The sequence below is a fragment of the Mastomys coucha genome, unplaced genomic scaffold (assembly GCF_008632895.1).
Source record: "Mastomys coucha isolate ucsf_1 unplaced genomic scaffold, UCSF_Mcou_1 pScaffold15, whole genome shotgun sequence".
NCBI classification, from domain to species: Eukaryota; Metazoa; Chordata; class Mammalia; order Rodentia; family Muridae; genus Mastomys; species Mastomys coucha.
Window position 1 is genome coordinate 13,583,975 of NW_022196897.1, and position 24,155 is coordinate 13,608,129.

The 24,155-nt window shown below is 43.5% G+C and overlaps 1 protein-coding gene across 6 annotated transcripts in view; it reads right to left on the minus strand.

Moving 5' to 3' along the window:
* The window catches only part of Camsap1 (calmodulin regulated spectrin associated protein 1), a 63,444-nt gene that overhangs the window by 36,610 nt on the left and 2,679 nt on the right, over positions 1–24,155 (minus strand). For 5 of the 6 annotated variants that reach the window (XM_031369382.1, XM_031369381.1, XM_031369387.1 and 2 more), the window contains exons 2-3: positions 6,398–6,660; positions 5,582–5,743 (exon numbers count right to left, since the gene is read on the minus strand). In XM_031369382.1, coding sequence (XP_031225242.1) covers positions 5,582–5,743; positions 6,398–6,660 — 425 coding nt within the window. Of the gene's footprint in view, positions 1–5,581; positions 5,744–6,397; positions 6,661–24,155 lie in introns of those variants that run through there. The other variant, XM_031369388.1, reaches the window with a different exon arrangement.

Below are 24,155 nucleotides of genomic sequence, written 5' to 3' on the forward strand. Positions count from 1 at the left end.
GATTATAAAAACTAGCTAGGCAGTGGTGGCGCATGCCTTTAATCCTAGCACTTGAGAGGCAGAGGCAGGCGGATTTCTGAGTTCGAAGCCAGCCTGGTCTACAGAGTGAGTTCCAGGACAGCCAGGGCTACACAGAGAAACCCTGCCTGTCTAGGAAAAAAAAAAAATCTAAAATACTTAAAGTATGCATAGTTTTCACAACTACATATACATATACATCACACACACACACACACACACACACACACACAGAGAGAGAGAGATATACATCTTCAGGCCCAGACAGCCCAAAGGTTTCAGAATGAAATGAAACCAATCATATTCAAATTACTGCACAGAACAGAAAAAGGAAAACATCCCATATCTCTTTTGAGTCTGCATCATCCTAATATCAAAACAAGAAAAAGAAATGCATTAGAAGAAAAAAACTGCAGACGGTTCTGTGGGTCCTGAGGGTCAGGGACAAACAATATACCTTCTTCTACCACTTCTACTCCACACTCCACAAGAAAAGGGAAATGTACTTCTTAATTTAACTGTATTCCTATTGATTAGCAACAAGCAACTGGAAATGAAACTAAGAAACACCACTTATGCCAGGTGGTAGTGGGGCACGCCTTTAATCCCAGCACTTGGGAGGCAGAGGCAGGCGGATTTCTGAGTTCGAGGCCAGCCTGGTCTACAGAGTGAGTTCCAGGACAGCCAGGGATACACAGAGAAACCCTGTCTTGAAAAAAAGAAAGAAAGAAAGAAAGAAAGAAAGAAAGAAAGAAAGAAAGAAAGAAAGAAAGAAAGAAAGAAAGAAAGACAGACCACTTACAGCACAACTCAAAACACTGAAATTAAATTTCCCTGGGGATAATTAATGAACAAAAGTGTGGCAATGAACTGCATTCCTCACAGGGTAACACAACCATGGCCCCACTGATCTAGATCCCTACAAGTGCTTTTCATAGAAACCAACAAGTTGATTCTAAAATTCACATGAACACGCAGACAACCTACTAGAGCTAAAATAACTCTTTAATAAAAAAAAAAATCCAGTTCAAAGACATGTATTGCCTAAATTCAAGTCATTATTACAGAGTACTATTTGTATAAGCTTACAGCCACCTCAAGTTACCATAGAACGTCATACAAGTCAATGGAGGAGAGTCTAGAGACACACTCACATATGCAACTCACCTAGGTCCCAATAGAGCCACTGCCACAGTAACATGCAGAGAAAAAAAAAATCTCTGCTCTGGGGAATCTTTAACTGCTCTCTGTGAAAACAGCAGGGCACTTCCTACCTTCCCAGCTTCATACACAGTATATAAACTCCAGGTGCATCAGAAAGCTCAGGGGATGAGCAAAGACCACCAAACCACTAGGAGGAAGAAGTTTTGGAGCAGGGCAGAAATCTCTTAGGGAAAAAACCCTGTAAACTAGGCTTCAAAATCCCAAAAACCTTTGCTTTGGGGCAGCAATTACTAAGAAATGGTAAAAAGTCAAAACTAAGAGAAGAAAGTCACGACATACATTCCTAACAAGGTACATACATATTCTTGCAACTATATTAAGACAAAGAACACAATTTAAAACTGGTTTAAACCAAGAATGATATTATTCACTTGTAATCACAACATTTAAGAGACTAAAGAAGAAAGAGCAAAAGTTTAAGGCCAGCCTAGGCTTCAGAGTCCCAAGCCAGCTTCAGCTACAAAGGAAGACTCTATCTCAAACATACACACAAAATAAATAAATAAAGGTTGTGTAAAAGATTCAAACAAGGACTTGCAAAAAGAAAACATGAGGGAAATACGTGAGAATCTACTATACAAATGGCCCCAAATCAAAGACCTGATCGAGTACTGATAACAGAACCAAAAGATTCCTACTCTGTCCCTGAATTTTAAAAGGTGTTCCCTTAGAAAATATTCTCCCAGTTTTTTTTTCTAGAAACTTAAGTAAATGCTGGATGTGGAACAAGACTTAGACCCAGCACTTGATATCAGAGGCAGTTGGTGAATTCAAGGACAGCCTCTCCATAGAGTAAGACTCTGTCAACAACAACAAAGGAGAAGAAGAAAGAAGGAAGGAGGAGAAGGAGAAGGAGGTCTTAAGAAAGCGTGTTAGAATATACTCATCTGACATAGCAATTCCGCCAAGTACTCACTTAAAGAAAGAATAGCAGCATCTAGACACACTCAAATGCCCCAGCAGCTTTATTCAAAATAGACAAAAGCTAGAAAACACCTACGTGTCAATCAACAGGTTATTGACAGACAAATCATGACACAATCATATAAAGAAATTCTATAAGGCATAAACAAAATCAAACTACTTATAGATACATTTGGCTCATCAAAAGAAGCCAAGTACAAGAACATTTTAAGCAAAACCTGGATGAAGCAAAACTAATCCCATTAAAAAAGCAGGTAAGTATGAGCCTGGGCCTGGGGCTTGGTACTGACTGCAAAGGACCAAAAGCAGCGCTGCATATGAGAAGAGCTGCCTGGACTGTAGTGGCTGTTAAGAGGGTATCTAGGTTATGTTTCAGTAGAGTGAAGATTTTTTGTTTTTTTGTTTTATTTGCTTATTTGTTTTTTCAAGACAGAGTTTTCCTGTGTAGCCCTGGCTGTCCTGGAATTTCCTCTGTAGATCAGGCTGACCAAAAACTCAGAGATCCACCTGCCTCTGCCTCTTTAGTGCTGGCTGGGTGGTTCATGCCACCATCAATGGGCTCAGTAGAGAGAGTTTTAAACCACAGGTTATCAGTAAAATTTTGAAGATGACTCAGTAGATGAAGTACTTGCTATGTAAGCATTAAGACCTGAGTTCAGATCCTCAGCACCCGCAACCAAACCAAACCAAACCAAACCAAACTCTTGAGTCCTTGAGATGGACACAGGATGACCTAGGACTTGCTGGCTAAGCACTCTAGTCAACTAGGGAGTTCTATGTTCAGTGTGAACCCCTAGTTAAAATAAACTTGGGTGGCAAGAGATTTACATCTTTTGACCTTTTACTTATGCTGGTACACATATACAGACACATATGCACACAAAAACATATATGCATATAACACACTCACCAAAAAAGTTAAAAGAGCCCCTGAAAAATGGGCCACGGTACAATTCAGAGCACCTAGGAGATAAGGAGGACCTAAGTGTCCATCAAAGATGATTCATGTCAGTCAGCATGGACAACCAGGATGATACTACCTGCTCAGCTGTAGTCCATCCCATACAGACAGACTTTCCACCCAGGATGCTCAATCATAGCAGGAGTGGTGCTCTGCAGAAAGGCTTTATCAACTACACCTCAAGTCAGGAGGAGAAAAGGAGTCCAGGATGGCAGAAAAGGCTTCCACTATCTAAGCCAGAAAAGAACAAGGTCCCAAAGAGACACCACAAGGAAAGACAAACTCAATACACTACACAGACTTCAATGCTTGTTGGGGGCCCTGTGAAGTGATGTAAAGGACCTCTAAGAACATATGAAATCTAGTGAAGGCTGCAAAGGAGCTCCATCTTGCTGAATGCTAGGCAATTCACCCTGGATGCAGAGTAAGGATAACATTTAGCCAGAAGCACACACTACATCTGAGGACTCCGACCAGGGAAAAGCAATCTAGCAACCATCAGAGAAGCCACAACAGGGAAAACAAGTAAAGAGAGGACTGCAGGGCTGGTGAGATGGCTCAGCAGGTAAAAGCACCAACTGCTCTTTCGAAGGTCCTGAGTTCAAATCCCAGCAACCACATGGTGGCTCACAACCATCAGTAATGAGATCTGATACCCTCTGGTGTGTCTAAAGACAGCTACAGTGTACTTATTTATAATAATAAGTAAATCTTTTGGGCCAGAGCTAGCAGGGGCCGACTGGAGTGAGTGGAGTTGAACAGAGCCAGCAGAGGTCCTAAAAGTCAATTCCTAACAACCAGATGAAGGCTCACAACTATCTGTACAGCTACAGTGTGTGCTCATATACATAAAATAATCTTTTTTTTTTTTAAAAAAAAAAAGAGGACTGTTGTGGAAATGCTAAGGAAATAACAAACCATGAACTACAAATACTAATATTAGATAAGGAAAAAAGGAAAGATTTGTAAAAACTGAAACAAAAAGAACAAAGTATGGTCCTAGAATGGAAATACAGCTGTATAAGCAGATACCAAGGCACAGGAATTCTGAGTCTAATAGTGAAGTGCCAATGTGTCTGTGGCCCAAGACCATGGGACAGAGATGGAAGGCTATGTGAGCAATGCACATCATTTCTCACAATCCCAAATCTGTGCACAACCTCTAAGAGTGAGAAGTCAGAAGACAAGTATTTCCTTGAAATACTACATGTCAGGATGTAACCTGACATGATGGCATATGTCTGTATGTCTGCCCCAGGACTTAGGAGGCAAAAAGAATCAAGAGTTCAAGGTCATCCTCAACTACATAGTGAGTTCAAGGCCAACCTGGGCTATCTTTCTCAAAAAAAGGAGGAGGGGAAGGATCTCAGTGGGTAGGTAAAGTAAGTTGCTAAGCAAGCATGAGGAACCAAAGTTTAAAACCATGTGTTCTAGTTACAATTTCTGCTGTGATAAAACACCATGAGCAAAACCAACTAGGGGAGGAAGGATTTATTTCATCTTATATTTCTTATACATCACTGAAGAACTTCAGAGCAGGAACTTGGATTTAAGAACTAAAACAGAGGCATGGAGGAATGCTAACCACTGGCTAGTTCTACCTGCTTTCTTATAACCCTAAGACCCACCACCTACAATGAGCTGAACTCTACCTGAACAGTCATTAATAGAAAAAAATGCACTAGGGGCTTGTCTATCAGCCAATCTAGTGAGGGTATTTTTTCAAGTGAGATTCCCCCTTACAAAATGACTCTAGTTATGCCAAGATGCCCTAAAACTAGCCAGCATAGCATGTAAACCCAAGCACAGCACAGTAGCAATCTCAGTGCTCCTAAAGCAAAGTGGGAGATGGACCTTCTCTCAAACAAGGTAGAAGACAAGGAACAACACCTGAGATTTTCTTCCTCCACAGGCTTGCCATGGCATGTGCATATCTGTACTCTCACATGAATACATGTGTACACACAGATACACACTGATAGACCCAGGAATACACAAGAAACTTGATTCCTCCCCAATAACTATCAGCAAAAAATCATGAACAAGCACTATACATAATTATCTAAAATGAAAATGAAACACATTGCCGGGCGGTGGTGGCACATGCCTTTAATTCCAGCACTTGGGAGGCAGAGGCAGGTGGATTTCTGAGTTCGAGGCCAGCCTGGTCTACAGTGTGAGTTCCAGGACAGCCGGGGCTACACAGAGAAATCCTGTCTCGAAAAACACAAACAAAAAAAGAAACCCATTAGCCGTAACCACACACACAAGCACATTCTCATACACAAACCCATCTTGCTTAACTCTGAGTGCAGGAATAAGGACTGTCTATTGGACACCTAGCTGGATAAAGTATCATGCAGTCCCAAATGACAGACTCTAGTGGCAAGTTCCAATATGGGGAACAAGAAGCAGGCAGCTCTCAATCAGGCAGAGACCTAAACAGGCACTCACCTTATTGATCCAGAATACCATGGCATCCTCGAGGTCATAAGGAAGTTCTTTTGAGGCGCTAAATGTAGAAAAGCGCTTGACACTGGCCACCACCTTCTCAATGCTGATCATCTCCACAGTATAGGCCATCATCAGGGCATCCACCATCGCCATGTGGCCACTCTGAGGACAGAAGCAGCAATCAGCATCCTAAACATCTTGCAGGTCCCAATGCAAGAAAACTATCTGCCTTGCCTTCCCTGCCAAGGACAGCACTGGCTGGGGCCTGTCCATCCCTGACACTATTCCACCATGCAGTAATGATCCATGGTTCTTATCTCTTGCTAGCAGACTATAAGTTTCCTCTGTAACCCTGGAAAAAAAGCTGTGGGAAGAGGCTAACCACTTCCTTTGCCTCCAAAGGCTCTGGGATGGCATCAAGGCTCTCCTTGTACCACACTCTACCTTCAGTCTCTTCAGAGCTTTCTCTTCACCCACACATCACCCTTAAACTGAGTGAAAGTAGCCACAGCATGCTAGGTGCTGGGCTAATCTGCAGAGGCAAAGTCTCTGAGGACAAAGCAATAGACTCTGGCTGAATGCAGATATCCAACATGAAGGCTCTACAATGGTGTGCCCTGTCACACTTACATCTTCACAGTGAGAAGAAAACCCAAAAGCATCATTTCCAGAATGATGACATTCTTAAATTGCAGGTCTGTCATTAAGGTCCACCAATACATATGGACAAACCTCACCATCTGTCACCTAATGGCAGGGCACTGAGTCTTGCCTGCTCAGCCAAGGGAACAGAAGGAATGCCTGTCAGACACTCACCATCTTAATAGGTGCCTGGCTGAGGTCAGCTTCTGTCACAGGGGTATCATCACTCTCCATCACATAGATGCCCTTCCGGGACAGGGCCTGGATGACAGACTGGTGTCCTTGCAAGGTAGCCACCTGGTCCCCTTTTAGGATGAGGCTGCAGACACGGCAATACAGCTCACTGGACAGGAGAAGCTTAATAACGGGTGGCTTAATGTGCTCCTGCTCATACTGGTCGATGTAAAATGGGTCTCGGAGATCCTCAGGGATGTTGTCTATGGCAGGAAAGAGCACTAGGTGAGTGGACATGCACAGTCCAGTCTCAAGCATCACCAGTCAAATGAGAACACACAAAAGCACCTTCCAGCAAAATCTGAGCCAAGGTACCGCCCACAATCAACACACAAAGATCTAGGGCTAACTTACAGCCTCATTAGCACGACAGAGGCAATATGAAGCATTTTTGCAAATGCCAGCATCATCTGAACGATGATGGGATGCAAGCACAAATTTCCTGGGATGCTAGAGGGCTCAAAGGAAACCAAGATGCCACAGGATTAGGATGATACAGTATCTGGTGACCCCAAAGGGGCTATGGTACAATGACATTCTTTCTGGGGAGGGAGCTCTGTTTGTCTTCTTTCCAACCAAAGTCCAGGTCAAGTAACAAGCAGAAACCCAACAGCTTTTGTTTAGGAAGTATGCCAAGTCTGCTGCCACTATAACCACAAGAGAACATGGCAACCAGCTTTCCCTTATCTTTGGTTCAGGTAGCATACTGTTTAATCACAATTCTAGTGAATCAAGAGTAATGACTAATTTAGTATGCCCATATTACAGACAAGAGAATTGAAGCACAGAAAAAGGATGTAGCATGTCCAATGTCACAGAAGACAGAACCCAACTACAATCTGGTCTTTCATACACTCACTGCCCACAGCAGATATATCACCAGGGAGCCAAATGTGCTACCACTGATTCTGTGCCTTCTTGGCACTGCCCTCGACTTGTAGGATAGCAACAGCTATCCTTTGTGGAAAGCCCAAAATCCTGAAGAAGAATTTCATTCCTTTATCGGGGGTCCGGGGACCTTTGGCAACTCTTTATCCCCAACTACAGAGAATGGAGAGTTCAGTCTTCTCAAATATCCTCTCCTCCAGAAGAATTAAGTAAGCTTGCATTACCAAGGGCTGCTAAAGAAAACCCACCAATACCCAGTATTCAAATAAACATGTAGAAACATATTAGATGATGCTACCCCAACCCACAATCAGTGAGCATTTGTGTTGGCTAGTTTTATGTCAACGTGACACAAGCTCAGTCATCTGAGAGGAGGGAACCTCAATTAAGAAAATGCCTCCAGCCAGGCAGTGGTGTTGCACGTCTTTAATCCCAGCACTTGAGAGGCAGAGGCAGGCGGATTTCTGAGTTCGAGGCCAGCCTGGTCTACAGAGTGAATTCCAGGACAACCAGGGCTACACAGAGAAATCCTGTCTCAAAAAACCAAAAAGACAGAGAGAGAGAAAGAGAGAGAGAGAGAGAGAGAGAGAGAGAGAGAGAGAGAGAGAAGAAAAGAAGAGGAAAGGAAAGGAAAGGGAAGGGAAGGGAAGGGAAGGGAAGGGAAGGGAAGGGAAGGGAAGGGAAGGGAAGGAAAAAGAAAATGCCTCCATTAGATTAGGCTGCAGAAAAGCCTCTAAGGGCATTTTCTTTCCCCATTCACAATTCTAGTGAATCAGGAGTAATGATTCCCCATCCCCATTCCCCATCCCTGCCCCCACCAGACAGGGTCTCATTATGTAGCACTGGCTGTTATGGAACTCACTATGTAGGCCAGCTGGCTCCCTATGTAGACTGTGCTTGCCTCGAACTAACAGAGATCTACCTGCTCCTGCCTCCTGAGTGCTAGGATTAAGGTTATGTACCCTTATATATGGCCCATTTTCTTAATGATTGATTAACCCATTGTAAGTGGTGCCATCTGAGCAGATGGTCCCGGGTTCTGTAAGAAGCAGTCTGAGCAAGCCAGTAAGCAGCACCCCTCCATTGCCTCTCTGCATCAGCTCCTGACTCCAAGTTCCTGCCCTGTTTGAGTCTCTATCCTGACTTCCTTCAATGATGAACAGTGACTTGGAAGTGTAAACCAAGTAAACTCTTTCCTTCTTCCCCACCTTGCTTTTGGTTGTGGTAAATAGAACAATAGTAACCCTAGCTAGGACACCATCCACACTCCTCTAGCCTGCGTCAGGTATAGAACCACACGGAGAAAAGGTCAGCTTTTCAGGGTGTGTTTCCTCCTGCCCCAGCATCCTCTCTCTTGCTCCCTTCGGTTTGTTTCTGAGCTAGAATGGCACGTAAGACAAAAAGAGGAGAGGAGCCACACCACACTTTAGAGTGAGAAGTCCCATGGAGCAGAGCTGAGAGGCGCAGAACACACCAGCTGAAACTGTAGGATCTGGTTCTCAAGCAAGGATCTGAGCCAGGGAAGCCAAGTTCCAAATTTGTTTTGCTGCCAGAAAAAGGAGACAGGAATCACCTTAGGCCTGCACTGCTACCCTCTACCTAACTTCCAGCCCATAACTTCTTGCGTGTTCAAAATTCCAAGAACACATCTTACTTCACTCCTAGGAGACTTTACCCACCTTGAGACTTGAAAAAACATGGATGTGTGCCTATCCCAATATGTATACTAGCCCCAGCCACCTCCTCTGAACTACCTATGTGACAGTCCTATGTAATGTCTGGAATACCTCAAGCCATACTGGCTGTGCAAGCTACTCTCCCATCTCACCTGAATACCAGTAAGAACAGAATAAATAGCACAGCTCAGGAGAGACCCCACAGTCTCACTCTGTTACAGGGAAGGAGATGATGGTACACCACAGAAGCACAGCTGGCGTTTGACAGATACAGGGAAGCCCAGGGAGGATATGGAAGCTCACAGACACAGTATAAAGACATAAGCAGCCTGAACTTGGAAGCTAGCAAGACAGGAAAAAGAAGCCAGCCCAAATATCCAAGAGGAAATGTTTCCCTGGGCCACTTGCAAACAATCAACCTAAAATGGTTCATGTTACTGGCACACTGGATTGGACCCTGTACAAATAATCATTCTGGAACACTTCAGATTCATAACAGAAAACCAGAACATTTATGTAGGTAGACAACAAGCCTAGATGCAACAGAATTAGCACATCTGTGAGCTCCCTCCAAACCAGTCTTCGGATGCTTCAGCCCACTCAGCACCCTTCAGGGGAAAAATTGTCCTCAGCTCAGTAAGGGAGCGCCACTCCTCCCAGTCTAAGGACAGTGACTGTTCCAAGAAAATACTCAGCTCAGAAGCTATGTTTGCACACATCTATTTGTCTAAAAGCTAGCAGTCAGTAGTTGTTCTTTAAATAAGCAACAAAGGGCTATAGAGATGACTCAATGGTTAAAAAGAAGTATTGCTTTCACAGAGGACCCAAGATCAATTCTCAGACCCCATATCAGACAGCTTATAACTATTTGCCTGAAAAGTTCCAACACCCTTTCTGGCCTCCATGGACAATATACTTACATGCACAACCCTCTGCCCCTGCAACATACACACACATACACACATAATTTTAAAATGATGATGATGATAAAATATTACAAAACAATACAAAGGCATTGTAAATGCATTCTGAATCTGTTTCAGGTGACATACTTCTCTACAAAAGACAAAGACAGTAATTTACAAATCACTAATTCAACAATTATTGAGTACTTGCATGAACCAGGGAATATATGAATATGCTAAGCCACCAAAAGGAAGTGAAAGGCCAAAACCTTCAGCAAAAGCTCTGAGACTCTGAAGAGGACACAAAAACAGTAGGCAACGTCCATGACAAGGAGCATCACACTGGAGTGTGCACAAAGCCCAACTTAGGCAAACAAGAGAAAAACATGACAATGACTTTCATCAGACAATTTAAAGAAATAACATAGTTCAGAATAGCATAGGAAAAACAAATCTGATGCTTCATTAATTCATTCAACAGGTCCTTAACTGAGCATGTGCTCCATGTTCTGTGCCTCTGGTGGGACTGTCAGTAGGTTCATATACTCTGAAAGCACAGAAAAGGATAAATTAGAACAGGCTGAGTTAGGAGATAATGGAAAGAGGACAGGGAAATAATGTCTGATGCTGCTTCCTGCACAGAGAGTAGACTGAAAGGTCTGGACACCAGCCAGTAACAGGACCTGTTACTAATTTAGGAGCTGTGGCCCAGAAGATGGCCATGGTATTAGGAGGAGCTCCATTATGGACATATGGCTAAAGGGGAGCATTCTGAAGAGGCTGGCATGTGGGGACCAGAAGGACACAGTAAGAATGGAAGCTGGGCAGGACAGACTGGTGGTCACCCCATGCTAGGCATGCAAGGAAGATAATACTAAAGGAGCTAAGTGGTGGCCAAGAGAAATTTGGTAACTGTAAGGGCATACCTACTCCATTCAAACACACCAGGGAGAGCCACCAAACCAACATACATCAGGGACAAGTACACCACAGCCTCTCTGTACAGTGGAGCCCTAAGTGCACATGCTGAGCTTCTAGTCAGAGGCCAAGAGAGTGACCACAGAGAGTGGGGAGGGATTCCAAAAAAGAAGGAGTGTCTGGTGTGTATATAATGTCCTGGCTACCTCAAGAGACCCATTTGCTAAAACTCACTACAACCAGAATTGCAACAACTGTGAAAGCTTCGACACAGCAGCATGTTATGGCATCAGCTACTGGCCACAGCAGATATATGGCATATGCTTATAATATGCACTAGAGGAAGATCCTGGTGAGTTCAAAGCCAGCTCAGGAAGCCTAGGAAGCCTAGGAAGCCTAGCAAACTCAAAGAAAGCCAGGCTCAGGTACCCTGACTTGAGTCACATGAAGTGATAAGCCAAAGTGACAGCCAAGGCAGAAAAGTAAAAGTACTTTTAATAAAGAAAAAGTAATAGACTGGAAAAGAACAAAATAGAAATTCTAGAACAATAACAACAACAAATATATGTAAGTATATACTTAATATATTTACATATATACAAATACAATCACTGAACCTGTCTCATAAGATGAACTGTTAAAAGCAGATTAAGGCCGGGCAGTGGTGGCGCACGCCTTTAATTCAGCACTTGGGAGGCAGAGGCAGGCAGATTTCTGAGTTCGAGGCCAGCCTGGTCTACAGAGTGAGTTCCAGGACAGCCAGGGCTATACAGGCTATACAGAGAAACCCTGTCTCGAAAAAAAAAAAAGCAAGCAGATTGAAATAGTTGACAGGCATGGTACACAACTTTAGCCCCAGCACTCGGCAGGCAGAGGCAGGTGAATACCTAAGCTCAAAGCCAGCTTGGTCTAGGCTGTTTCCAGGACAGCCAAGACCACACAGAGAAACCCTGTCCGGAAAAAGCAAAACAAAATGAACACTTGAGAGATGAAGATGAGTAGAAAATAAGTATCCACAACCAACAGTGAGACAGTGGAAAAGGCAGGGAGAGCAACTGGCAAAGGCTGTCAGACCACAGAAAGGAACTGCAGGCCCAGAGGGAGAGGGAACATGGTAGAAGGATGCAGACACTGCAGAGAATTTTCCAATACTTATAAAATTTATGAAAGCACTAAAAATGCCAACAAGACTAAAAAAAAAGAAAATCCACATCCAAAAAAATACTAGCAACACCAACAGGAACCAAAGGCAAAACACTTTTCTTAAAAAGAAGATTTATTTATTTATTTTATGTAGTAAGTACACTGTAGCTATAGCTATACAGATGGTTGTGGGCCTTCATGTGGTTGTTGGGAATTGACTTTTCTTTTAGGACTTCTGCTTGCTCCAGTCAACCACCACTCACTCCAATCAGCCCCGCTTGCTCAGTCCCTGTTTGCTCCAGCCCAAAGATTTATTTATTATTATACATAAGTACACTGGAGCTGATTTCAGATACACCAGATGAGAGTGTCAGATCTCATTTTACAGGTGGTTGTGAGCCCACCATGTGGTTGCTGGTTTTTGAACTCAGGAACTTCAGAAGAGCAGTCAGTGCTCTTACCTGCTGAGCCATCTCCCCAGCCTGGTAAAACACTTTTTAATAGAGGGAGTTTTTAAAGAGGGAGTTGTTGATCAAGCCAAGGCAGCAGACCATCCCTGCCTGCCTTTTTATGCAGAAGGCAGCTACAACCCTCAAACACCAAGCACAGGCATCTACAGTGAAAAGGATGGATGCTGATGCTGCAGGACAGCAGCAGAGAGTCCCATCCTCACCAAGGGCGGGCCTGGTGCTTGCTAAATCCCTGTACAACAGGCAAAACAGGCAAGGCAGCTGGTTTCTGGGTCTTGGAAGAGGTGGGCTCAACAGGCCTAAGATACCTTCTTTACAGCCAAAGCCACCATGGACCAGGGAATACAACAAATCAAAGTCTCACCAGGAGCACCTAGCAGAGAAGATACTCTCCCTCCCAGATGGTTATGAAACGCTCTCCCCACACAGATGAGGATTCTAGTAAAGGGAATCACGTTTTACCAGAGGTTTGTGGGTGTAATTCTGAGCTCTGACATCCCCAGCAAGCTAGGCTCGGCTGCCATCTTCAATACAGACAAGTGACAATGAGAATCAGAAAAAAGTAATTTATTCATGTGGTCACCTTGGGAAGAAAAATAAATGGATCCTGTAACCCCTAAGTCCATTCTCAAGGTGCTGACATGAGATTTAGGCTTAAAGAAAGGGCATGATTAATTAAGCAGTTCTGGTCAAGGAGTGGCCCTGCCCATCACTGGCCAATCACAGCTTGGTCATGTAAGTTCTTAAAACTGTGTGTAATCTCTTTCTGGGAGCCAGAGATAGCCAACCACCATAACCAGCAGTCTTATAGGCAGAATCCCACCAACTAGCCTGGAAAGTTCCTTTTGCCCTTAAGCAACAGCAGCAGGGACCACCCCCAAAAGTAGACTGAACCAGATGCTCAAGGCTGGACACAGGACCCGCTAGAACCATTGCCAACACTGAAGCTCAAGTCTTCAAGCAAACCCAACAGGATACTTACTGGCTGCTAAATGAGTAGTCCAAGAGCCCTGCCTCCTCGGAATCTCCTGAAATCGCCACTCAAGTATGATGACTGACACACACCAAGATGCATCAAGTGTTGAAATATCTTTGACATTTAAAAGTAGCCAGCACAAAATAAATGCAAGAGTCAGCAACTCTGAAGCAAACTAGAAAAGTTCAGCAAAGAAAGTTTTTTAAAGCACTAAATATAGAAATGAAAAGTAGAGCAACAGATATTTAGAAATTCACTGGGCAGGCTGAGCAGCAGAGTGGCAATGACAGAGACCAAATGGAATTGGTTCAGGTGAAATCAACACACCCACCTAATCTGAACCACAGGCAGAAGCTGGAGAGAGAAACTAACGAAGAACAGAGACAGGAAGCTGTGGGAGAGGGGCTGTGTACCAGAGTCCCAGGGAAGGACTGAGCAAAATAATGGCTAAAACCTTATAAAATACAGTCAAAGGCATCAACCTACTGACTTTAAGACACTGAGCAAACCATAAAACAGGAAAACCCAAAAGAATCTGAGCCAAGACATATACTCAAACTTCTAAAGATAAAAACAAACAAAAATTCTGAAGCAGAGGAAAGGCACATTTGCTGGAGGGAATTCCCAGTCCAATGATGTGGGACTCTCACCTGAAGCTATGGTGTCAATATGGAAAGGTGCCAAGCCTGATGACCTAAGTTCCATCCCCAAAACCCACATATTAAAAGAGAACTGACTCCTGTAAGTTGTCCTCTGACCTCCACACATGAACAGTGGCAAACACAAACACACATATCACACACATATACACATACACCCACCTCACATCTCTCACATACACAAACAAACAAATAAATGTAATTAAAACAAAAGTACTGGCTGGAGAGATAGCTCAGCAGTTAAGAACGCTGGAAACTCTTGGAGGGTACCTGAGACCCAGCAGCCATGTGGTGGCTCACAACTAACTGTCTACAACTCCAGTTCCAAGGAATTGGGCACCTTCTTCTGACCTCCCTGTACAGAAAGCAAGGGATTGGTGCACAGACATACATGCAAGCAAGAAAACACCCATATGCATAAATAATAATAATAAAATAGATTTTTAAAAATAAGTAAAATAAGAGCTATGAGAATAACTAAAATACATTCTCAAAGAGAAATAGAACAGTAGAAAAAAATTAAGCATCAAGAAAAAGCAGTAGGAAGAAATGAGTCATGTGATAAATATAGCGGACTGTCCTTTGGAGTTTCAGCTAATACATGGTACAAACAAAACTACCACATCAGAACTAGGCCTGGTAGTGCATACCTTGAATCCCAGCACTCAGGAAAAAGAGGCAGGCAGATCTCTGTGAGTTCAAGGCCATCCTCCTCTACAGTGCTAGTTCCAAGACAACGGGGGCTACACAGAGAAAACCCCTGGGGGTGGGGGTGGGGGGCAGAGAGACAGACACAGAGAGAGACAGACAGACAGAGATAGAAAAGGAGGAGGAAGAGGAGGAAGGGAAGGAGACAGAAAGGAAGGGAATGGAGGGAGGGAGACCCTGACTAGGGATATAGATCAGAAAAAGCAGGTAAGGCAGGAAAAACAAAAAAGAAACATCAGTATAATATGCAGGCAGTATTCAGTGAAAAGTAAAGATGGCGTTATCAGAATCTGAGTCCACTGCTGGCTTCTTCACCAAAAGATGGAGAGATAGATGGTGGTGGTGCACGCCTTTAATCCCAGCACTTGGGAAACAGAGGCGGATTTCTGAGTTCAAGGCCAGCCTGGTCTACAGAGTGAGTTCCAGAACAGCCAGGGCTGCACAAAGAAACCCTATCTCAAAATACAAAAAACAAAAAACAAAAAACAAAAAAAAAGAAAAGTAAATGTATTTCTCAACCTTCCCTATAGCCACATTACAATTTACAGAGAAGAGGAAGGAAATGCCAGGAGCTGGAGCTGGGCACTGCAAGATTAGCTACTGGATTATTTATCAGATTAACCCTGTCCAGAACACCTTTCTCTAGCAGGTCCTCCCCTGGCATGGGATTTCCTGGAAAAATCTGAGTTCTTTAAGTGGCTGTTACATTATCAGAAGGAATTACAGTGCCCTTTATCCTTATCTGCCAGGACTGGTTTCCAGACACCCATGGACACCTAAAGCTGGAATAGTACCAAACCCTACTCCTGTTCCCTATACAGATATAACTGATGAAGTTCAATTTATGATAAATCAATTGTTAAGATCCCAAGAAGGACAGTGTGCTTGATTAATCATATCATTCCAGTGGTTCTCAACTTGTGGGTCATGACCCCTTTGGGGCCAAATATCAAGAGTTGACATCAGATATCCTGCATATCAAATATTTACATTATGACTCATAACAGCAAAATTACAGTTATGAAGTGGCAACAAAAAATCATTTTATGGTTAGAGGTCACAACATTAGGAACCGTATTAAACGGTCACAGCATCAGGAAAGTTGGGAACCACTTTACTACTCAAAATGCCATGCAACTTAAAATTTAGGAATTATTTCCAGGATTTTCCATTAAATATTTTCACTGAGTGGTGGCACCCACCCTTAAGCGCAGCACTCAGAGGCAGAGGCAGGCAGACAGCCTGATCTACTGAGTGTGTTGCAGGACAGCCAAAGCTACACATAGAAATCCTGTCTTAAAAAACAAAAAACAACCACCAAAACTTTGAGAATGCAGTTGATCATGGTAGCACACTCCACACAGTGAAAATACAGCTAAGTGGAGACTACAGCACCCGAAGGCTGTAAAGATGGAAAGGACGAAGGACAAAGAATGAGAGCCTCCTAGTCAGCACCGCCTGGACTCAGACAGCATGAAACATCTGGCAGAACTAAGAACACACACAAATCTACTATCACGAAAACTTGGCATTTGCTCATCAGCCACTGACAAGGCTATCAGATATAGCCAGCAGACTCACAGCCCACAAAGCCCAGGCTGCTACCAACAGCACGTCTCTGTCGGAGTCTAGGTCACAGGACACATGTTCTGCACAAGCTCAGGAGGCAGATAGGAAGAAGCTGGCTGTAGGAATATGGAAAGATGAGGATACAGACTGAGAGCAGGTAGAGAATCTCAGGCTGGGGAAGGCTTCCCCTCTTCCTTAAAGTCCACGTGATCTTGGAAGCTCGGGGTGTTTAATTCTCAGGTAAATCAGTTAATGTGAACAAGAGGAGAAGAGGAAGTACCCCTGAAAAGGATTACTGTCAAGAGATTAGACAAAGTACCAGAAAAAAACTAAAGTCTCAATTTATCACCTCATGCCTCAGTTCTCTTCCCCCAAAATAATTGGCTTAATTGGTTCCTTACTCTATGTTTCTCTACCTGGTTCATGCTCTAGTTATGAACATTTCCACCTGCACAACTCAATCCTCACAGCCTGTCGGCAGCACACCCCAGTTCTGGCTGCATCCTGATGACACAAGGCTGGGGACTTTGAAATGGAAGATGGGATCCACAGGGTCCAGATGGGAACTGCACAGAATCTGGACCTCCTGCATCTGGTCAGCTGAGCCTTAAGAAAAGGTCTTCTATTCAATCAAAAGGAACAGAAAAGTGGAAGGCAAGAGAGCAAGCTGTCTTACGTGACCTCTCCTACATGCCCACACATTCACCAAAATAAACTATATTCTAGTTCCCAGCTTAACTGAATGTGGTAGCCAGAAAAGTAATTGCAACTGTAAAAAGTTTCCAAACGGACAACAACCTGAACCAATTGGATCCAAAATGTTTGTGGCAGTGTTTACCCATGCTGCATCAAGAAACTGCACTGCAGCCTTGGCTCTGAATATACAGCAGACACACTGTACACGCCATCATACCACACAAACCAGCACATACAACCTCAAACAGTTCATCTCAGATTTGATGTCACCAACAGAAATGTGTTTTTACTGTACACGCAATGTTTTCTGCTTCTATAGAAACATAATAGCTTAACAAAGAAAAATACTTCCCATCATGTGAATATCATTCAGATTGTATTGTTAGCATGTTTAAATGTGGGGTGGGGATATAGACAGGATTTCATGTAGTTCTGGTTAGCCTTCAATTTGCTATATCCTAGAATACTGATCCTCTTGCCTCTACTTCCCAAGTACTAGAATTATAGGTATGCACCATCATACCTAGTTTTATGGATGCTGGGTATGAACAAGGACCCAAACCTTACGACCTGTAGGATCTGCATTTGCATTCACCTTGGACTTTCATGCCCCAAAAACCGCCACCATTTATGAGTTTCCAATGTTACAGAATCTTTATGGCAATCCAAATGGAATAAGAGCAAGCATCAAAGGAAACTTTTCACACATAGAAATAGAAGAAGACAAAAATATAAGTCCACTATAATCCACACACCTATAATCTCAGCACTTTGAGAAGGCAGAGGCAGGAAGATCTAGGAGCTCAAGGTCCTCCCTACCTACATAGTAAGCTTGAGCTGAGCCTGTTTTGAGACTTAAGCCTTTGTCTCAAAACAAGCAAACAAAAAATAAAAACAAAACAACAAAAGAAAATATAAACTATCAACACACTGAGCTGCCACACTAAGTGCTGGTAGAAGCAGCCTAAGTCTAGTAAAAAACTAGAAAAAGGAAATGCAACAAGTGGTCAATGTATACACAAGGTGGCAGGCACAGCCATCAAAAAAGAACAGGAAGTTCTGAGAGGAGGGAAGGTCCTACACCTGGTTGTAATTTTCTAATAGATTTACAAGAAGTTAAATGGGAAACTGAATAAAGGCATCTAGGATCTTTGCAAAATGCCTTAAAACTACGTGTTAATAAACCTTGAAATAAACAACTTATTTTTTCTTATATTGTCCAAGATTCTAAAAGTTATTATTACATGGAAAGAAACTGAAATGGGCAGAAAGCATATTTTTTCTGTTGTTGTTTTTGTTTCTTTCGAGACAGGGTTTCTCTGTGTAGCCTTGGCTGTCCTGGAACTCACTCTGTAGACCAGGCTGGCCTTGAACTCAGAAATCCGCCTGCCTCTGTCTCCCAAGTGCTGGGATTAAAAGAGTGCACCACCACCGCCCAGCCAGAAAGCATATTTTAAAAGGCTCCTCTTCATTAGTCATCAGGGAAATGCATACTAAACCACAGTACAATGCGCAATCCACTCACTTGACTGGCTAAGAATATAAACCCAACACTACAAGTGCTGACAGGAAAACAGAGCAACTGGAATTCTCATACAGTGCTCATGGGAAATAATGATTCAGCAACTCTGGAAAACTTCATTCTTCCTTCTGAATTAAACATGCATTGACTCGTGACCTAATCCTACACCTATTTAAGGTAATTTTTTTTAAAAAAAATCTGCCCACATGAATGCATATAGCAGTTTTTTTCATAATACCTCCAAACTAGAAACAACCCCGACAACATTCCTCAACAGACAAATGGGCTAACCATACAATCAGATGCTATTACTAAGCAAGGACCTGTACACATGAATGAATCTGAGAGATAGTATGTGGAATGAAGGAAGCGAGGTGCAGGACCTTGATGTGCTTAAATGATAGGAAACTCCAGAGAGGAAGTAGGTATAGGAAGGCCAGGATGAGACTTACAGGGATCTGGACCAAGTGCACCACCAAAACTTTATCTAACTGTATACTTACGTGTGCTTTACTGTGTATCTAAATTGTATGCCAATAAAGGTCCAAACGGCACTACCAACAGTGCCCTGTTAAAAAGCCCAGATCTCTCTCCTCTTTAGAAACTGTCCGTAAGTACAGGTGAAAACTTCTGCTAGGGTTTGCCAATTTGTCATTTAAGACATTCCAAAATCTGAAACTCAGCCTTTTGTCCAAACTAATCTCAGCTTCTAATTTCCACATGCCTGGGCTTGTGCTTGAGCAAGCTGAACCCACACCTGCCTCCACCCTCCTTCCCTGTCCTTGCCTGACTACCTACTTCTTTATGGGACATTCTCTCCTTCCCATCAGACCCTCCAGTGGCATCTCCTCCCCTATCAACTCCACCCAGGCACCACTTGTTGTAAACTGTCGCACTACCCAGGGTTTCTCTTTCTTTACATATGTGGCCAGCAAAGCTCCATTCAGTTCCCACAGGTCATAAGACAAAATGTTCACCTGGACTGATATACCTCTAGTTTTGACTAGTTGAATCCATAGCAACTAGGGAACATCTGCTCAAAGCACATTCCCAGGCTCTCAGAAAACTCTCTTACTCAAAAGTGATCCCATGCACACACATCAAAGGGATCTCCAATGATACCATGAGCACTGTAAACAACCTGGCTCTAAGACTTTCCAAACTAATCGCCTGCCATGTCAGTCCTTACATCTCTGCCTCAGCACAGTTAATCTACTCAGTGCACAAGAACACTTGGCTGCTACACAATGGTGCTACCAAGTCCCCATCTCCTGGCCTTGACCACCCTTCAGAGCCATTCACTTTTGTTCTCTGACACACACCTCTCACTGACCTAGCCCCTAAGAGTAGACCAGCCTGGCTGGTCAGAGAGCATTTTCTACCTCCCCAGCATGGAATTACAAGCATACACACCTGACTTTCATATTTAAAATTTTTCATATTTAAAAATTACTTTATGCCAGGCAGTGATGACATATGCCTTTAAACCCAGCACAGGCAGGGAAGAAAGGGCAGAGGCAGGCAGATCTCTGAGTTCGAAGCCAGCCTCATCTATAGAAGTTCCAGGACAGCCAAAACTACAAAGAGAAACCCTGTCGATAGTAACAATATTTATTCCTTTGTGTGTGTGTTTGTGTACCCATGCATGCATGCATGCAGTACATGTGTAGAGGTCAGAAGACAATTTGTAGTAGTTCTCTCTTTCTAATTTGTAGGTCCTAGGCACCTACAAACTCAGGTTGTCAAAGTTGGCAGCCAGAATCTTTTATCTGCTGAGCCATCTTGCCAGCTCCATATCTTACTTTTTTTAATATGGGTGCTGAGACTCCAACTCTGATCTTCATGCTTATGTAACAAGCACTTTACCAATATGAGCTGTCTCCCCAGCCCCATGCCTAACAAGCACTTAATTATTAAGCTATCTCCCCAGTCCTATGTAGTCATCTTCAACCTTCCATTATTCCTATTTCCTCCATGAATGTCCATATTTCATGAGGATTTTGACCAACAATGTAGATGGCATGTGCCTTCTCCTTTTATATTTCTTATTCTGGGAAAAAAAAATAATTATGCACACAACATCAATAGAATGAAAGTAACCCTTCCTCCATCATGGTCACCCTCAGACAATATGAAAATGGACAGCAGTCCACATTATTAAACAGTGCAACTCTGAGTTGAAGGGGTACTAACAGACCTAAAGTTGACAGGACTATATCCTCAAACAAAAACCAACACAAGAAACATGGCAACAGTAAGTTTGTTCCAGGTCAGCCTTGGCTACAGAGACCCTGTCTCAATCATTCCCCTTAAAAATAAATAGAAAGCATTATTAAAAGCCTTTTAAATGTATACCCAAAGTTAACAATCTAAACCACAATAGCAGCTAGCCCTTCCGAGGGCCAAACGAAGGATTAGCTAGCAGATTAAAGACAGATTTTCATTCTCTGATTAGTATTAACTCCTGGCATCAGGCCAGGAAGGAGAACATATATAAGCACAATTCTAAAAACATGAATTCTCCTACAGAACACAACAACAAGCACCTGAGCATTTTGCAGGTGGGCATGTAAGGGGAACCACAACCTCACAGATACCAGAACCTGAAGATAGGAGGTTCTCCAAACAACCTGGAGAGGAGTCATGGCATAGTCAGAAGGCCCTACAGCATCAGGCTTCTCAAGTTCAGCAAACACTTGAGGCTGCTGGACCCTCCCACCCAATAACACCCAACTCACTTGCCAAGAATAGCAAAAGGCTATTTAAAAACAACAGTCCAGAGCTCCAGAGATTACTCAGCACTTAAGAACACTGGCTGTTCTTCCAGAGGACTGAGGTTCAATTCCTACCACCTACAAAGAGCTAACAACCATCCATGCGTAACTCCAGTTCCAGGGGACCTGACAGCCTCTTCTAGTCTCCTTGGGCACTAGGTGCACATATAGTGCACAAATACATGCAAAAGACACTTAAAATAAGAATAAATAAAACCAGCTGGGCATGGTGGTGAGTGACTCTAATAGCAGCACTCAGGAAGCAGAGGCAGGTGGATCTTCATAAGTTCGAAGCCAGCCTGACCTACAGTGAGTTCTAGGGCAGGACTACAGAGAGAAACCCTGTCTCAAAAAATCAAAACTAGCCAGGTGGTGGCGGCGGCACACGCCTTTGATCCCAGCACTTGGGAGGCAGAGGCAGGCGGATGTCTGAGTTCGAGGCCAGCCTAGTCTACAGAGTGAGTTCCAGGACAGCCAGGGCTATACAGAGAAACCCTGTCTCGGAAAAAAAAAAAAAATCAAAACTAGATAAATAGACAGACACAGATAGACAGACAGACAGACAGACAGACAGACAGACAGATAGAACAAACCACAATCTCAACTCATGAACCAGTAGTCTGAACCTAGAAATTATAACCTAGAAAAACTTGATAACACACTTCTGAACTGGGCCCAGGCAATAGACTGTTCCCAGGGAAACCTAGCCCAGTCCAGGAAAAGAAAGGCTCGGTGAGCAGTTCTAGCCAGCTCCAGAGCTATGAGAAGGGATTCCCAGTAGTGAACAACTTTTGACCAAATACCACTAAACCAAACAATACCATGGCTAGCAATATGGTAACTCCTGGAGTTAGGAAGGGACTCTGCTCCTGACACTGGCTAGGCAAAGGAGCTTAAAAGCACTTTGTTACCAACAGTGGCTTGAGTTCAATTTCCTAGGTACAGGGCTGCTCAGGCCACAGATCCTCATATGACTTCTTACTCTATAATGTGCTCACTCTGGTGAGCATGGGAGAACAGGAGAGGTAGAAGAGAGGATGAAGAGCAGCATTCTTGGTCAGTAGACCTAACCCTACAGCCAGGCCAGCAGCAGCCCGGTCTGCTGCTGGTAAGGTGAGAAGGATGAGCTTCTTGACTGGGCCTAGGATTCAGGACGGCTCAGCTGCAGCTCAGCTCTGGGGCATAAGGACAAATCAGTTTCTGCTGAGCCACAAAGCAATCTCCTTGCAAACAGTTTAGAGCCTTCTCATCCGGTCCGTGTGCCACTGTCCTTGAGAGATAAAAACTGGTATTCCCCCACTTCCCTCTGAAACCAAAGCCTAGATACCTCTGAGCTTGCTCAGAGGACAAACAGAATGTAAATTGACCCAGAACCAAAGCCAGGACTGCTGCAGCCCCGGAAAGCACACTACCCTGAAAAATAAATGCTCCTTCAAAGCTGCCCTTTGAAGTTTTTATCAATTTAGTGCCGGTCTCACACAAATGCTACCACACACTCGTGTACCTAAGCAGACTCCGCTCCTCTTTGCAGACACATTTAAGTGAACAGTTTTCAGCATGCCTAATAAGTTACTCCTAAAAAACAACTAAAAGACTGTCAATGTCATGCAAGCGTTGCCAGAAAAAAAGAAGAAACCTAAAAATAGAAGCACAGGACAGCCCCCAAATCTTGGTTGTGGCACGAGAGCCGAATAAATCTTGAGAAATGTTTCTTCATAACCATAAACCCAAAGCCTGCTAGGGTGAACTCCATAGTTTTTCACTCACTACAGAGAGCAGCCTGGTACAGGGACACAGAATCCCAGGGGCAAGTGACAATGGAGTCTCCAGTGGCTAGCCCCACAATTCCACCACACTTTCAACTCCTACACAGAAGAAAAGCTGGTTTCACTTCGTGACTTAACCAAAAAGTGCAGAACACATAAAACATGCAAGACCCTCTCCCTATGACCACCCAGCCAAACTAAGTAGTCAGTGAAGCATCCAGATGGAAAGCAACAGGATCAGAATTTTACTGGGGTGGAGAGGGTGTCCCTGTGTACCTGGCCAAAACTCCCTTCCCACCCATATTCCTGGAAGACACAACTCCAGGCTGGTAGAAGTAAGTTCATACCAGGCTATGAACAGCATAAGCACCTCTCTAGCTTAGCCAGCTTGCTCATATGAATTAGAACCCCCCAAATTCGAAGCTGAGTGTAGAATGGAAACTTTCTCATTTACACTAGTGAATGGAAGGAAACTAGACCTTCTAACACACACATGATGTGCATGCTGCTTGCCAAGGCCCCTCTCATGGAGTCACCTAGGCTCGGGCCCACGTTGGGCCTCAGTCTTGCTCTTCCAGTCTTCAAATGACCACTCTGAATAACTCTAAAACCTTAAAGCCCATTTGCACCGTTATTGGATGAGGCAACAAGACCTCACAAGTAATCTGGTACTGGAATAAAACTAAACCAATCAGGTGCCAACAGTGAGAGAGGAAACTTACCTCTAGATACCATTACCCCCCCCCAACTGAATGCTAAAGCTAAACAAAACACACTCACCTGGTTAAGGAAACAGAATCTAAGTAAACTATTTCCACATGTCAATCTTAAAAAAAAAGAAGGCAGCTCAGCAAAAGCACTTGCCTAGCAAAGCCTTGAGTTCCACTCCCAGCACATAGGAGTAAAAACTTGTAGATAGGATGAGGAGCTATGCCCAAGAATGCACCATAACATGTGGTAGACTAGCCTTGGCAAAATACTATACAGTGGAGAAAAGAATGCTGGGAGTTAGGATGAACCTAAGAACA